Source organism: Rhinolophus sinicus, chromosome 2 (genome assembly GCF_057876585.1).
Source record: "Rhinolophus sinicus isolate RSI-liver-muscle chromosome 2, RSI-T2T, whole genome shotgun sequence".
Taxonomy (NCBI): Eukaryota; Metazoa; Chordata; class Mammalia; order Chiroptera; family Rhinolophidae; genus Rhinolophus; species Rhinolophus sinicus.
The window spans coordinates 69,018,047-69,035,501 of record NC_142502.1 but is presented as its reverse complement, the minus strand read 5'-3'; the positions used below and the strand labels follow the sequence as shown (position 1 = coordinate 69,035,501).

Genomic DNA, 17,455 nt, shown 5'->3' with positions numbered 1-17,455 from the left:
ATTCCAGGCCAACAATGGCTCAACCTATGCCAGGCTTGGGGACACCTGACGGGAGTTACAATGCAAGTTAAAATTGGTTGCCACTTATACTGGACTTGAGGTACGGAGCCCACCCAAGTGAGCTGCTGTTATTTGGGATTTGTAGACCTTTGATTTTAGGAAAACCCACATCATGAGCTGAGGTAGGCTATTGGTGGAGAAAAGGGGCTTGAAGTAGTTCAGCAAGGCATGTGAGTTGGCTGGGGTGGGGTCAAGGAAATCACGAGGTTGGGGGGAGGGACTAGCCAAGTTAATGGAGGGCTCAGATTTGGCATCCGCCTGTGCCTGCTGGCTTGATGGGAGGAGGGCTCAACAAAGAAGCAATAGTGCTTGCCAGCACCTCTATCCCTGGAGAGAGCAGTCCTGATCCCTGCCCCTACAGCTCTTGCCTTGAAGTCAGTCAGTTCATTTCCTCTCCGTATCTCCCTGGCACTCTTCAAGCTGCTGCCCCTTGCACAGCTCAGCGAGTTTGTGAGTGAATCTATGTGCAACCCCACAAGAGGACCACCTGGGACTCCAGCTGCCCTCTATCTCACTCAGGTGCAATCCCTGCAGGTTTTGCAGCCGAATACTATGGGAACTCCTCTTCCTGTAACTAGTGCCCTGGACTGGGGAGGCAGGTGTGGGGCTGGGACACCTCACTTCTCAGGGGGAACCTCTGCACCTGAGATATCCCTCCTGATTCTTAATTGCCAAACTATGGGTGTGGGACCTGCCCATTCCATGTGTCCACCTCTCCTACTACTCATTGTGGCTTCTTTATGTCCTGTTATAGGATTTTTGCTCAGCTAGTATTCAGGTGTTTCTCAGTGGTGGTTATTGTATAACTTAGTTGTAATTTTGATTTGGTCACGGGAGGAGGCAAGCACAGCATTTACCTACTTCACCATCTTGACCAGAACTCAGCCTGTGCTCTATTTTTAAGATTGTGCCATAAAAGAAACTCATAATTAGCTTTGATAACTGCTGAGGTTTATTAGAGAACTTATAACGTACCAGGCACCTAGCCAAGCATTACCCTAAGTATTTCATTTACTCCTCAAAACTACATTAAGAATTATTTTAAAAGACCAATAACAACTGAGGAAACTTCAAAGGCACTCGGAGAAGGTGGGTAGACAGGGATGGCTCATCGTTTTCTGCATTCACTCTCTGAGGGCGGGGGCCAGATCAGTCTTACTCCCCTGCATCTAATACAGTGCAGGGCAGCCAAGCAGCACTCAAACAATGAATACATGCTCTTTACTAAAAGGCGAGCATTTTCAAATGATTATAAAAGGGGACTTTCAGGTGAAAGGGGCATTTGTGTAGAAAGAAAAAAGCTTTAAAGGAAGATCCTTTCTTGACAACTTATGGTAACTTAATTCTTAAAAGTCCATATTTTAGTTGTAATACAAATTTCCCTTCCCATTTTCATCAGGCAGATACCCAACTAAAACCCAACGAGGAAGACCAGTAGTATATTTGAATGAGATGGAGAGGAGAATCAGAAAAATAGCAAGTCAGCCATGAAATAAGTTTATTTTATGATTCAATTTAATCCTCCTGACCCCCACCCTTTTTTATATTCACAATATATACCATTATGATAGCTATTAAGGTTGAAAGGATTAATTAAAAACTATAATTATGTGATAAGACTAGCATACTGTCTACCCTGATTTAGGACAAATTCATCTACCTCAGCTAAAAATACTGGACAGAAAAAAAAGGTGAATAATAAAATAAAAATTAACCCTGCAGGTCGGTCCTGTTTCCACTATATATTTCCTAAGTGACCTAAGGTATTCAAACAGAGTCATAATTATGTTTTTAATTTTTATTAGTAAGAGTTGAGTACAAACAGCAAATTTAACTTGACATTTTGAAAATAAAATGATTCACTCTCTAAGGTTTGTTCATAAAAACCTGTTCTATACATTTTAAACTCCAATTTTAATGCTTCACACCATAATGCTTCTAAGTCTATAACTTAATTTTAGGTTTAAATTTAAAAATTCTGTCTTGTTGCGTCTAGTTAAAGAGACTAGAAAACATCAGGTAGTAGACAAAAGCAAGAGTAATAAAAATGACCTGAATAAAAAACTTTACTAAAAGGCTTTTTAAAAAGCCTTTAAACCAAAACAACCTAAATATTAGAATACTTTTGGCAGAGAAATTAGCAGCTATGAACAAAAGTAACATTACATAATATTTAATCAAGAACTGCACTACAATATTGTTTTACATATATTAGAGTGATTTGCTACATACTAAATGCTTATTTGTATCAGACATAAACATATCTATTAAATTTTTTTTAAATATAGTTTAGCACTTTGGGGAGATTTGATTCCTAGTAAATGACAGGAACACAATTTAGAAGACAGCTGTTGTATCTTTATTAGAGACCTAACCAGGTAGGTCTTGTCAAATAATCATGAAATTATATTAAATAATAAGCATTTATAAGAACTCAAGATAAAACAGTAACTCTACTGTTCTCATCAGTATGTACGGTAGGCATTAGAAATCATACTATGAGTGAATACATAGTAAATTCTTGGGGGAAAAAAAAGCTCACGTTAGAATAAGTGCCAATCTACACGTTTTTGTTCTTCCCCTGGCACACTATCTTCACCCTTCATTTTAACAGTGTTAACAGAAAACCCTCCTTGGTTGGTGATGTACTATTGCTTCTTAAAGACCAGTCATACCCAGCGTAATCCAAAGTCATAAAGTCCTTTGTAGATGATGTGCACTACAAACAGCAAAAGCCCAATGCGTTTCCACAGAAAAACCTCCACCTGCACAGCAAGGCAGAAGTCCCATTTCTACAACATTTAACCAAGGTTGCCTCAGAAGTAGTCCTGTAAATCCAATAGTATGATATTATCATTGTCTCTTTGGTTTTACAGTAAGTTCAAATCTTAATAGTACATATTAAAATTTCCAAGTTACGTTCCTTTGGAAACATAATTGAGTCTAAATTGTTTCTATCTTGGAATGAAATTTCTTCTATTCTATATATTTGATATGAAATCTCACCTAGACAAAAATAATGTAGGAGAACAAGGAAAGGAATTACTGTTTACACTGGGAACCATGTCAGAGGAACCGTACATGCAAACAAACGCTTTCTGAATTCAACCTCATGTTATTAGCACAGATGTAGGTAAGTGATTTAATGAAACTTGTAATTGGGAAACATGTTTAACTCTGGTTCCTTCCAAAGGAATGGGCAGTCCCCATATTGTGACTGCTTCCACTTAAGAGTAGCTCAGCCTTACCATGTAAAAAAGGGAGCCCTGCCCCGCAACCCATAAAAGACAAGGCTCCCAAGTAGCACCCATTCTCCATCACCTGGGACCTACACTTCCCAACACAGAGCCTCTCACCCTTAATTTCCACTCAATAATCAGCGGGAAGACTAATTTTGGTCATATCCTCACTGAGCTAAATACACATAAATAAAGATAAAAACAGAAAATAAGTATGAACTCCAATGGAGTAAAACTTCCTATAGAGCTGATTTAAGAGGTAAAACCTGAAATTTGTAAGTAAAAAGTCAAAACCAAGTAATACGTACCTCTATTTTTGGTTTCATTCAAAAGAGCCTCCTTCATTCTTGGCAAACTAGCTATAATCTACTAGATATGATCTACTTTTTATTTGCACTTTATTAAAAATCATTCCTTAATAAGGACTTTTTAATATTAAAAAGCTTTAATGTTTATAATAAATACTGTATTAAAATATTTTCGTATTTACAATTGGAAAAATGTATACTCTAGTCATCTCAGTGCTACTTCTTCAATTTCATCTTCTACAGAATCAACTGCTTTTACTGTTGGTTTATTATTTGCATGTTTTAATCGGTGTCTGTTTGGATTAAAACTTCTTCCTTCACTGAGGAAAAAACCATCTTCATTGTGTTCTCTGTCCCTGTTGCTTTTGTCCCCAGGGAGAAAATTCGGAGGGTCAAAGTCTCCTTTGCTGGCAGCCGGAGAATTCAGGTCACTGCTTTTAGAGGAAACGGTGCTGCTGCCACTGGCACCAAATAGCTGTTCCATCAGATTAGCTTTTTTCTCTTTTCTTGTAGTTAAATCTACATTGTCTTTACAAAGTTTCTCTATACCATTTCTTTGGAAATCCCAAAGGCCACTCTTTTGGCTAAATGAATTTGACTTCCCTGATGTTTTTGCAAATGAAGGCACATAGCTGCCAAATGCAAGCTCATTTGGAGACACTGGGCTTCTAATACTTCCTGGATTCTGACCATCTCCTTTTGTAGTTAAAAGACTAGTGTCTTGCAAATGATGCCCATTAAATAATCTCTCTGAGAATTCAGAGAATGTGTATGTTTTGGGACTTCTCTCTGGGGAGTGCAGTTTAGATTCCAAATTAGGTAGCAATGGGAGGGGAAAACATTTTAGGTTCTGAGAATCTTGGAATTCTCTGTTGATTTCATTCAGTTTAGCGAGCAGCAGTTCTCTTTTCAGTCTTTCTTCTTCCTCTTCTTCCAACTTATCAATATTTTGAATTTGGTACATTTCCACTTGGTATCTTCCAGTTTCCAATGCTGGCTTTTCTTCTCTTTCCAGCAAAGACATCTTTCCTTTTTGCCTTTTAGCAAGTTCTTCTCTTTCCCATTCTGTATGAAATCAAATTTATAAAATAAAATTTTATAGCAGTCAATATTCTTAAACAGGAAACCTCAACTCTCATCTTTTACAAAACAACAGTCTATGTAATTTGGGTATTATCAGTACAGTAAAAATGGACCCCATAAATTTTATTTCTATACTTGATATTCTGGTATTCAAAAAGAATATACTTAATATACATTGCATTTAAGATTCACATTTAAAGAAAAAAATTTGTTCTTCAATTTAAGGGTGAGGAAAAAAGTTCTCTGCCTAATTTTTATACCCAATACAGTGCTGCACACTGAATGGAGGGTAGTGAGATGGACGGAGAAAATACTTTTATTTTAAACTGAAAAATAAATTGAACCTCTGGATGTCACACCTTGAGAAAGACACATCACTTATGTAGTATTCTGACAGAAGATGCATTAACCTGAATCTAATTAACAGAAAACGTCAGATAAACCCCAAACGAGGAACATTCTATTAAAAATAATGGAATTGGAATTTATCAGTAATGTTAAGCTCGCAAAATATTTTAAAAAGGCTGAGAAGCTGTTCCAGATAAGAAAATGCTATAAAGGACAATACTGTGTCAGCTGACAAAACTGTAATGTGGACAGCAGGTTAGAGAAATGTGTGATATCAAATTTAATTTTCTGAGGTTGAAAACTATACTGGAATGATATAAGAGAATGTCCTTATTTTGGAGAAATACACATGGAAGTACTTTAGGGTACAGGCATGAGGTATACAAACTAGTCTTAAACAGTTCTTTGGCTATTATTGCCACTTTGCTATAATTTTAAAATTATTTCCAAATAAAAAATTAATTAAAATATGTAAGAACACTATGCATTTGGTAATTTTAGTAAATGGCATACATTCTCACTGATGTCAGATATCATTCCAGATAGACTCCAGGAAAAAATCAGCCAAAAAGTACAAAGAAAAGTGACAGTCTATTACTTTATTCCTTTTCTGGTACCTAGACAGAAATGAATATAACACCTAATTTTCTGTTCTACAGTTTAACATGTGAAAGCATCTCCCTTTGTGCATTAGCCAATAGTGATGTAAATATAGCTTCTATTTCAACTGTTATATTATTTTAAATATACACACAGAAATGTACATGCACTAAGTAACAATTAGGTCATGATTTTATGGTCCGTTAACTTTAAGGGAAAAAAAAAGGATTTCTCTGCAAGCAGCTACTATATAACTAATAAAATACATTCAAAGAATTAGAGTTTCAGGTATACCTTTAAGACATTTTATCCAGATGGAAATGAGTTTATTCCTGAACTTCATTTCCAGTATCTGAAACTGCATTGGTTCACCAAACTTCCACATTAACGGTTGAACACATTAAAGATTCACTTTACATATTAAAACCAAACAAAAATTATAAGAACATATTCAGGACCTCACAGGTCATTGAGAGCTGGTCTACACACTAGGGTTTCAAGGTCAAGCCAATACAGGGTTGTACTTCAGTTGTATCTCATGAAGCTTTAGTTAATACACAAAGAGTTTTTTTCCCCTTTATCTGAATTTCACTTCATCTGAACTTTCTATAGGTGACTTGTCCTTATTCCCTAACTCCAAATAGCAACTGACTTACAGTTTTCATTTTTTTTCCCTTAGTAGCATCATTCAAATGTTTGTGATTCCTGATAGAGTATCCCCTTGCCACTGTATCCATTTTTTCTTGTTCTGCCTAATTTTTGTTCTATAATCCAATTCACTCTTCACCTCAAAGATATTAGGGGATGTTAACCCTTTCTTTCCCAAGGGATGCTGACTCATCACATGCTCAAATGCTTACCATCCTCCAGCTTCTCAACCTCCTGTTTTATGACATGGAGTCCTTGATCTTTAACACATTTTTCTTCTCTTTCCAATACTGGATTTAGAATCCCTGCTTCTTCATGATCACCTCTCTCTTGAGACTTCAGGTCCTAGTACACATTTTTAAAAAAATGAAGTTCACATGTAGAATAAGGGGAAGAAGCCACTTAAATATCATAGTTTATCTCCCATTAAGCATGACATCAACTAAGTTAGAAATTAAAGCAAATTTTCAATTAATATATGAGTAAGTCACAAATTACCATTCCTCTGAAAGATGTTTCAAAAGCACACTGGATTATTTCTTTAGCTAAAATTTTAAAGAAACATTTATAGGATTATGTCAGAACCAATATAACAAAAGCAAAGCCAACACCCCACATGAAATTCTGAAAAGACAAATTTCAGAAATATTCTTGCTTGTACATTTCACAACATAATCTGATTAATTCAGTTAACCAGAAAAAGGTATTAACCAACTATGAGATGGTGTTGAACTATTAGGTTGGTGCAAAAGTAATTGCGATTTAAAAGGTTAAAAATTGCAAAAACTGCAATTACTTTTGCACCCACCTAATATATAATACAGGCAGTAACAACTGCACTGAATCTTTCAAGTTTATAATAGGATTTGAATCTTGCTTATACCTTTAGGCTCAAAGCCTTCAATTAATAAATTTTGTAATATGTAAGTCAAATAAAAACAAATTCCTTGTTTCTTATGGTCCCTTTCACGCGTGTAATTTTTCTTAACAAAATTAAAATACCTATTATTAATAGACTTGTATAGTAAAGCATTGTCCCCTAGTATATCTATCTTCCCCTTCTTCCTTTTTGTTACAGAATACCTTGAGTTTTAGCAGGGCATAGGGATGCTCAACTGGAGACTGTATTTACTAGCCTCCCTTGCAGCCAGACAGGACCAACAGGGTGAGAGAGGGAAGTATTTATAAAAACAAAAGCTGCTTGCCCTCTCCTTCTCATAGGGGTGGTGAGCCGGTTCCAATCATATAAAAGAGGACTACAGTCTTTAACATGGAAGAGCGATAAGACAGAGGATTACTACCATGGATCAAAGCTGTCACCTATCTTGGACTACCCACTGACCTTCAGTCTATTACGAGAAAGAAACTCGTATCTTGCTTGAGCAATTGTATTCTGGGTTTCTTTCCAATAGCAACTTAGCCTGTACTTTAAGTAACAGCTCCCATTTGCTGAGGCCCTTTAAAATGGCAGGATCAATCTTAAGAGCTTTATAACTTCAGGATTAGTTATTACCACAATCCTGAAGGGTAACACACCCCCATTTTACAAATTAGGAAATTGAGGCTCCAAGAAGTCATACAACTAAAATGTTAGAACCAGAATTTAATTAAAAAGCAACTTTAAATTCAAGTCTATACTCTTTTCACCATATCAGGTTACCGCTCCTCCTGCTGAAACCTATAAAGACCAAATATTTTTTATTTTCTTAAAGAATTATTTTGCTATTCTACACTTTCCCTTTCCAAAAAGACAGATTAACATGATCTAATCTCAATGATAGTGCAAATATAGAAAGAAACAGCAGACACAGCTAACTGGTCTAGATTGTAAAACAAAAACAAAATAAACATATAAAAAACTAGAGTACACACAGGAACCAAATCAGTCCATCCTTTGTTTTATACAACACGAAGAGATCACAGGTCACTGGGAAACTTACAAGGTACAAAAATATAGAAATATGATGACTCTCTGGCACATTTTTTCCTTTGGATTTTAAACTGTAAACACTAACGAGAAAAACCTCTTAGAGAAAAGAACTTTCCAGTATTCAGAATATAAGTCCTTTTAAATGAAGGTCCAACACACAGCCCCACGCCCCTGAATGCCACTCTTAATTTGAATGGTATAAAATCAGATTCCACCGCAATTAGTTAGCTCAGCATTCAACTAACCTGTAAAATTTTCTTATATAGGAGGCCAAAAAAATGAAATGTAGTCAAATTCTAACAAATCATTTGAAAACTACTATAATTTGCTATGAAACTTAAAAGGAGGATTTTTAGAGACTATCTGGGTGCACATAAGGTAAGAAACTTAGAAAGTAAATTTTTCTTCTCTTTAACCTCCAACTAGACACAGTACAATCAACCTTTCTGAGCATCTGAAAGGTGCAATGTGAACTTACAGTCAATCCAAAGGAATTTAATAAAATACACAGATGTTATCTCTATTTCTTTAAAAGGCTAGTTGCATATTTACAGATATAGCACTATATCATTGCTGAATCATTGCTGAAATTTTTAAATGTTTGATACTGTGTTTTAAGAATAACTTCAAACCTAGAGTTTAGTACCTAATCATATTGTTAAACTCACCAAAGTAAGACGTTCAGGTTCTTCCCATCTGTTTTCATAACAGATAACTGTTTGTGGTATAATAGGAAATTCTTCCAGCTTGAAGTCTTCACTGGTTTGCACTCCTTTTGTACACTGGTATATAAAATCACTCTGGCATGCAGCTACCATGGAAATTATAAAAGAATTTTCTAATTGTATTGAACATTGGTAAGATACATGGAATTCATCTGGTACGCGTGTATATATATACATATATATTCACCATCTAAGTGAGATAATGCATGTTTTGTTCAGCTCCATGACTACTCACCATTATATTTTTGTTTCTAGGATTTACTGGCAATTATTGAACTTGAGGACGATTCTTACAGGTAAGTCCTATTAAGCTTTTACAAAGTTTATGTTTCTAACTTTTTGTAATTCACAGAAGAGGAAAATTATACTTTTGTTTTAAAAAAATGTAGATATGCATAACAATACCAAAGTATTTATGAGTAAAATAAAATAGCTGGGACTTGCTTTAAAATACTCTAAAAAATTAGATGAAACATAATTAGTAAAATGTATAACTGTTAAAGCTAGGTGACATAAATAAAGATTCATTAAACTAAAATCTCTAGTTTGGGGTATGCTTATGTGTTTTCATAAAAATTAATATTAAATATTAAACTTGTCAATAGATTAAAGGAAACAAATTCATTTCAGTAAGTTCTTTTCCCTTTGCCTTTCATTTCAGAATTTTTGTTATTAATAAGTAATAGTTACAACATGTTTTTCAACAATAATAGCTACTATACCATTTTTTCTTGATATAACTTCTTTTTCTTTCTTTGGAGAAGACTTTGGTAGACGATTAGAATATATGTTTTTTATATCCAGTTCTCTCTCTTTTTCCTGAAAACAAACGCAATACAATTAAGGCTGTACAGAGTCTCTGTTTAAAACAAAACCAAAATCCTCACTTTGTCAATTGGTACTTCACTTACCTAATTAGAATATTTCTAATTCAGCTTCCCTTAGTAACTACCTAACAATAGAAAGGAATGTCTCTATGACACTTAGGGTACGGTAGAGCAATGATTCTCCCTGCAAAGTCCATTATATATTGGCAGTCAAAAAATGAGAGCAAATAAGGCAAAATTCATTTCTACCCACTCCTACTTACAGAGCTACGTAGTATTGTCCTAACAGGCTTAGTCACAGAGACAAAAGATTTAGTATCTCTCAAATGTGGGTTATGAATTATTAACAAGTTAAAAACTAGACCTTTTTAAAAACACAAGTGTTCTTGACCATTTTGGGGCTACAGCTTTCTCTGACAATTTGATTAACAAAGTGAAAATTCTATACAAGATAATGCATAAACACTAAATTTTACACAAAACTTCAACCCATCAATAACCTCAGGATAGAATTAAGAACACCTGCTTTAACAAAATTAACTAATTTGAATGCTTCCTCTAAACATTGTGAAAATGAAGAGCATTATCTGAAATAACTTTAAATGATTAATCCTGGAGTTATCTGAGGAAAAACACTGGATTATTCAACTACACAACACAGAAAAACTCTAGTTCACATAATTTTCTTCCAGGGTTTTATAACTTATTTCATTTATATCATTCATATTAGTGTATTCAATGTTTCATTTTTGATATGTGTTATACTGATTATATTAACACACCTTTTCTTTGTAAGTGCCAAAGAGATTATAATTTTGTAAATGACACTGTACCACTTACAAATATGAAAAGTAACAGTGTTGTAAAATATTGAGTTTTCATCTAACATATATTATAGAGAAACACTGCAATTTAAAATAAAGGGCTTACCTTTAATTTGAGATAGAGCTGTTGCAGCTCCTTTTGAAGAACTTTATTTTCATCATGAGCCTCACATGCCCGTTTCCTTTCAGCAAGCAACTGTCGTTGGAAACTGTTAGTACTCAGCTCAAGGTTTTTTGATAGTTCCTATGATGTGTACACATAAAAAATAGTACTTAAAAATAATTCAACAGTAAAACAGTGTACTTAGCATCAAAGTGACTTTTTCAGTAGACATACAAATCAGGTTTGGATCAGTGTTTGTAAATATAAACTAAACTGGGAAAGAGACTCACCAACAATTTAGTAACATACTTAGCCTATTATTCCTTTTTTTGTTTTTCACAATGACTTATAAATAAATTCTTAAGCATTTGCCTGAAGCATATGAATAGTCATTTAAGTTGGGAGCAAAAGACAACCAAAGGATGTGATGAGAAACACGGGTTTTTGAGAATCACTGTTTGGGCAAAGAGATACCAAGACAGCTGTGTAAAATTACACAGCACTATTCAAGGTGCAGAGATTACCTTGTAAAATGTTTCTGAATAAAAACAACAGCCATTTCCACAGTATTCAGACACGTTCTATGAAGCTTATGAAAGAATTTAGGTTAAAATTATTTTCTTTTAGGTGATGCCAGTATCATGGTGGTTTGAGTCATTCTCTTTTTCTCTCTCCTTTGATTTAAAACTAATCAGACATCTGTAAGGGAACAAAAACGCCCCTGCACAGCATACCAGGACACCCCAGAGATCCACCCATCTGTACACCCGAAAGTGGGTGGAGTGGATCTCAGAGCAGGCTGCAGAGCCAGGAGAGTGGCGGTGGCGGCAGAGGTGGGTAAGGTGGTGAGTGGCAGGGCGGGGGTAGGGAAGGGTCGGCCCTGCTGTGCATGCTGCGGCTGGAGGGACCTGTTGCTCTCTGTCTGAGAAGAGACCATAGTAACTAGCGAGAGGAAAAGGAAGAAGGCAGACCAGAGAACTGAAGGAACACATCTTCTACTGTATGCCCCAGGATTCCAGCAAGAGATCCACCCACGTACCTCTGGGATTCACCCTACCGGAGGATCCCCCTACATGGGCACCCCAAGTGTTAAGCACATACCTCCCCTCACTCTACTGCCACCACTGTTTTTTCTCTGCTAACTATTTTTTATGCATGAGCGCCCAACTTCAGCAGTGAGACGGCTTTGGTAAGAGAAACCAAAACCATGTGCCATAGTGCCTGCCACCTTCTGGAAAACAAGAGGAAGCCTCCTAATTACGAACCTGTTGCATTGTCAGAATCAAGTAAACAAAGGTGTTCACTACTTCAAATGCAGCAGCAGAGGCACTTTTCATCAGACACAATGAAAAATTACAGTAACATGGCATCACAAAAAGAAAATGATAATTTTCTAGCAACCAAACCCAAAGACATGGAATATTGTATCTAACTGGTAAAGAATTCAAAATAATTTTAAGAAGTTTAACAAGCTTCAAGAAAATTCAGAAAGGCAATACAATGACTTCAGGAATAAAATTAATGGCTAGAAGAAGTACTTTACCAAAGATATTGAAATTCTAAAACAGAACCAAACAAATTCTGGAGCGAAAGAGCTCAAAAGATATGAAGAATGCATTAAAAAACACTGCAAATAGAGTAGATCAGATGGAAGAGAGAATAAGTGAACTAGTAGCTAAGAATTTAGAAATGATCCGGGTGGAAGAGGAGAGAGAAGATTCTTTAAAAGTGAAAAAACCCTACAAGAACTGTCAGACTGCATTAAAAGAGCCAACCTAAGATTAATGGATATACCAAAAGGAGAAGAGAGGAAGAAGGGAGCAGAGGACTTATTTAGAGAAACAATTGCTGAGAAATTCTCGAACCTGAGAAAGGAACTGGAAATTCAAGTCCATGAAGCTAATAAAACACCATATTATCTCAAGACAAAAAATACCTCTAAGTCACATTATATTAAAACTGTCAAAAAGTCAATGACAAAGCATTTTAAAGGCAACTGGAGAGAAACAAAACAAAACCCCAGTAACCTACAAAGTAACCCACATAAGGCTATGAGCATATTTCTCAGCAGAAACTCTATAGTCCAGGAGAGATTGGAAGGACGTATTCAAACTATTAAAAGATTTAAATTGCCAGACAAGAATACTCTATCCAGCAGTTACATTTCAGATATGGAGAAATATGGCATTCCCAAACAAACAAAAGCAGAGGGAGTTCACCTCCACTAGACCTGCCTTATAAGAAATATTGAAAGGAGCCCTTCAAGTTGAAATGAAAAGATGACAGTACACAAAATTCTGATTAAGGAGATAAATAGAATTAGAAAACTACAACTCTTTTATAGAATAGTGTATTAAACAGTTACAACATAAAGTTTAAAAGAAAAGAACATTAAAAATAACTATAGCCTGGGCCGGCCCTGTGGCTCAGGCAGTTAGAGCTCCATGCTCCTAACTCCGAAGGCTGCCGGTTCGATTCCCACCGGGGCCAGTAGGCTCTCAACCACAAGGCTGCCAGTTCAATTCTTCAAGTCTTGCAAGAGATGGTGGGCAGCGCCCCTTGCAACTAAGATTGAACACAGCACCTTGAGCTGAGCTGCCGCTGAGCTCCCGAACGGCTCAGTTGGTTGGAGTGCGTCCTCTCAACCACAAGGTTGCCGGTTTGACTCCCACAAGGGATGGTGGGCTGCGCCCCCTGCAACTAGAAACGGCAACTGGACCTGGAGCTGAGCTGCGCCCTCCACAACTAAGACTGAAAGGACAATTTGAAACTGAACGGCACCCTCCACAACTAAGATTGAAAGGACAACAACTTGACTTGGAAAAAAAGTCCTGGAAGTACACACTGTTCCCCAATAAAGTCCTGTTCCCCTTCCCCAATGGAAAAAAAAAAATAACTATAGCTACCATAACTTGGTAATGAAACCACAACAAAGAGATAATTTGTAATATTAAAAATATAAAATGAGGAGACTAAAAAGATGGAAACTTAACAAGTGAATGAAAATAAATTGCTATCAGCAGAAGAAAGACTTGAAGTCAAGATGGAAGATTATGTTAACTGCTGTGTTTACCTCCCACAACCACATCAAAATTACAACTAAATTATACAACCACCACCACTGAGAACCACCTGAAGACTAGCTAAACAGAAGGCCTGTAACTAAGGATATAAAAGAGCTATGACAAGACTAGGAGGAGGAGTGTAGGCACAGATGGGTAGGTCCCATACCCATGGTGTAGCGATTAAGAATTCGGAGGAATCTATCAACTGCAGAGGTACCCCATGAAGAGCAATCCAGCCCCACAATGGGCCCCCTGCCCCAGGGCACCAATGCCAGGAAGAGAAGTCCCACAACATCTGACTGTGAAAATCAGCAAGAGACTGCATTCGAGTGAGACAGAGGGCTGCTGGAGACATTTATGGAGCTGGTTGGGTAGCTTTCATGTGGTTTGAATTCAGCCACCTTTGTGTCGAGGAGCCTGCACATGAACTCACAAACTTATTTGTTCTGGGCTCCAGTGCAGGAGCAGCAGCGATAAAAGCACCAGGAACATAGGGGAAGAAACTAAATTGACTAGTTTTAGGGCAAGGGCTGAGGGAGCCGGGGTCAGGGAAGCTCTCTCTGGGGGTGGAGGTACTGGCAGCAGCTATTTTCCTTTGTTGAGTGCTCCTCTCAACCTAGCGAGCAGGTACAGGTGGAAACCAAATCTACATTCTCCATTACCCTGGCTAATACCATTCACCCTGCCCTGGTGATTCACTGAGACCTCACCCCACCCAACTTGCATGCTTGGCCCAAGTCTCTCCTACTGGCTTTTTCATACCAGTGGCCAGCCTTGGCTCATGCTGCAGACTTTCCTAAAATCTGTCAAAGGTCCACAAACCCCAAACAAGGAGCAGCTGGCCTCAGCACACTCTGTACTTCTTGCTAAGTGGCCCCAAGCCCAGCACAAGTGCCAACCAGTCTCAACTTGCATTGTAACTCCCATCAGGTGGCACTCCCAGGCCTGGCCTGAGCTGCAGCAAGTGTTGGCATGGAAAACAGCTTCAACTAAGTGGCCAAAAGCCTGGCATAAGTAGTGGCTGGATTCAGATCACACAGCGATGCCCACAAAAGGGTCCCAACCTGACACAAGTGGCAGCCAGCCTCAGTTCACAACATAGCCTCTTGCAAGCCACACCAAACATAGATCATTTTATATTTCCCACCAGGTAGCCCCAAGCCAGACACAAATGGTAGCTGACATTGTCCTGTAACGAAGACCCTCTCTAGAGGCTCCAGAACCAACACAAAGGTGGCTGGATTCAGACCCCATGAAACCATAACCCAACCAGCTCCACAAATGACACATTTAAAGTGTGGACTCGACTGGCACCAAAGCCCTGCTAAAGTGACTCCTGCTCTATGGGATCAGACCCTACAGAACAATTTGTCCACTGTAGTCATGGCCAGCACTCACAGCAAGTCAGCCTGAGAGTCAATCCTACCTACTGATGTGCCGTCAGCAATCAAGGCTCAGTTACAACAGGAGGGACACCCCAGAAGCACCTGGCTCAGGTGAAGAGGGACACTGCACCACTGGGTCTCACAAGACACCTACTACATAAGGCCACTCTGCCAAGCCTGGGAGATACAGCAGATCTACCTAATACATAGAAACAAACACAGGGAGACAGACAAAATGAGGAGACAAAGAAACACGTCCCAAATACAAGAACAGGACAAAACTCCAGAAAGTTAACTAACTGAAATGGAGACAAACAATCTACCAGATAACAGAGTTCAAAACACTGGTTATAAGGGATGCTCAATAAATTTAGGGGAAGAATACATGAATTCAATGAGAACTTCAACAAAGAGATGGAAATCATAAAAAACAAACAAACTCAGAAATGAACACAAGAACTGAAATGGAGAATAAATTACAGGGAATGAACAGTAGATTAGACAAAGCAGAGGATCAAATCAGTGATCTGAAAGACAAAGTAGCAGAAAACACCAAATCAGAACAGCAAAACTAGAAAAAATAATTGAAAAAAAATGAGTACAGTTTAAGGGACCTCTGAGAAACATTAAGTGTACTGACATTTGCACCCTAGGAGCACTAGAAGGAGAAGAGAGAGAATACAGGATTTAAACCTATTTGAAGCAATTATGACAGAAAACTTCCCTAACCTGGCAAAGAAAATACACATACAGTGCAGGAAGTGTAGAGTCCCAAACAAGAAGAATCAAAAGAGGCCCACATGGAGACATATCATAATTAAAATGCCAAAGCTTAAAGACAAAGAGAAAATATTAAAAGTAGCAAGAGGAAAGCAGTTAGTGATATACAACAGAGTCCCCATAAGATTATCAGCAGATTTTTTAACAGAAACTTTGCAAGTGAGAAGGCACTGGCACAACTAACGTTACTATCCCCAGAAAGGCTATGATTTAGTATCAAAGGAGAGATAAAGAGTTTCCCAAATGAAAAAAATGCTGGAGTTCAATACCACTAAACCAGTATTACAAGAAATGTTAAAAGGACTTTAGTAAAACAGAAAAGATCAAAAGTATGAATCAGAAAATATAGGAAAGAAAAAAATTCTCACTGACAAAGGCAAACAGTAAAAGTAGTGAATAAACAATTATAAAGCTAGTACAAAGGTTAAAAGTCATATGTAGGAAGATGTGTTATTACAACATAAATTAAGGGATTCACACAAACACACACATGCCTGTATGTTCATCAAAAATACTGGCCTATAATTTTCTTTTTTGTAGGGTTTTTGTCTGGTTTTTGGTAGTGTTTTTGTCTTTTTACTTTTTTTTTTTTTAATTTATTTTTTAAATTTATTGGGGTGACAATTGTTAGTAAAATTACATAGATTTCAGGTGTACAATTCTGTATTATATCATCTATGAATACCATTGTGTGTTCACCACCCAGAGTCAGTTCTCCTTCCATCACCATATATTCGATCCCCCTTACCCTCATCTCCCACCCCCCACCCCCCTTACCCTCTGGTAACCACTAAACTATTGTCTGTGTCTATGAGTTTTTGTTTCTCATTTGTTTGTCTTGTTCTTTTGTTGATTTTGGTTTATATACCACATATCAGTGAAATCATATGGTTCTCTGCTTTTTCTGTCTGACTTATTTCGCTCAGCATTACACTCTCAAGATCCATCCTGTTGTCACAAATGTTCCTATATCATCTTTTCTTATTGCCGAATAGTATTCCATTGTGTATATATACCACAACTTCTTTATCCATTCATCTATCGAAGGACATTTTGGTTGTTTCCATGTCTTGGCCAACGTAAACAAAGCTGCAATGAACATTGGAGCACATGTGTCTTTATCTATAAATGCTTTCAGATTTTTTGGGTAGATACCCAGGAGAGGGATTGCTGGGTCATATGGTAATTCTATTCATAATTTTTTGAGGAACCTCCACACTGCCTTCCGTAACGGCTGCACCAGTCTGCATTCCCACCAACAGTGTATGAGGGTTCCTTTTTCTCCACAGCCTCTCCAACTCTTTTTACTTTTTAAAGAAGTAAAAAGTAATGGCAAAGATAAATGTTGAGGGATGAGTAAAGGAGACAAAAGAGACTTTAAAACAGGACTGTAGCAAGAAACAAAGAAAGACATTTTATAATAATAAACGGATCAATCCAACAAGAGGATGTAACTCCATGAACACCTATGTACCCAATGTAGGAGAACCTAAATATATAAAACGAATATTTCTAGATATAAAGGGAGAG

At 37.2% G+C, this 17,455-nt stretch overlaps 1 protein-coding gene across 2 annotated transcripts in view; it reads right to left on the bottom strand.

Moving 5' to 3' along the window:
* Positions 1–1,843: 1,843 nt before the first annotated feature.
* LCA5 (lebercilin LCA5) overlaps positions 1,844–17,455 on the bottom strand; it is a 42,638-nt gene continuing 27,026 nt past the window's right edge. For both annotated transcript variants that reach the window (XM_019729573.3, XM_074333222.2), the window contains exons 4-8: positions 10,699–10,836; positions 9,664–9,760; positions 8,885–9,027; positions 6,499–6,631; positions 1,844–4,672 (exon numbers count right to left, since the gene is read on the bottom strand). In XM_019729573.3, the coding sequence (XP_019585132.2) occupies positions 3,813–4,672; positions 6,499–6,631; positions 8,885–9,027; positions 9,664–9,760; positions 10,699–10,836 (1,371 nt within the window). In that variant the 3' untranslated portion in view covers positions 1,844–3,812. The remainder of the gene's footprint in view (positions 4,673–6,498; positions 6,632–8,884; positions 9,028–9,663; positions 9,761–10,698; positions 10,837–17,455) is intronic.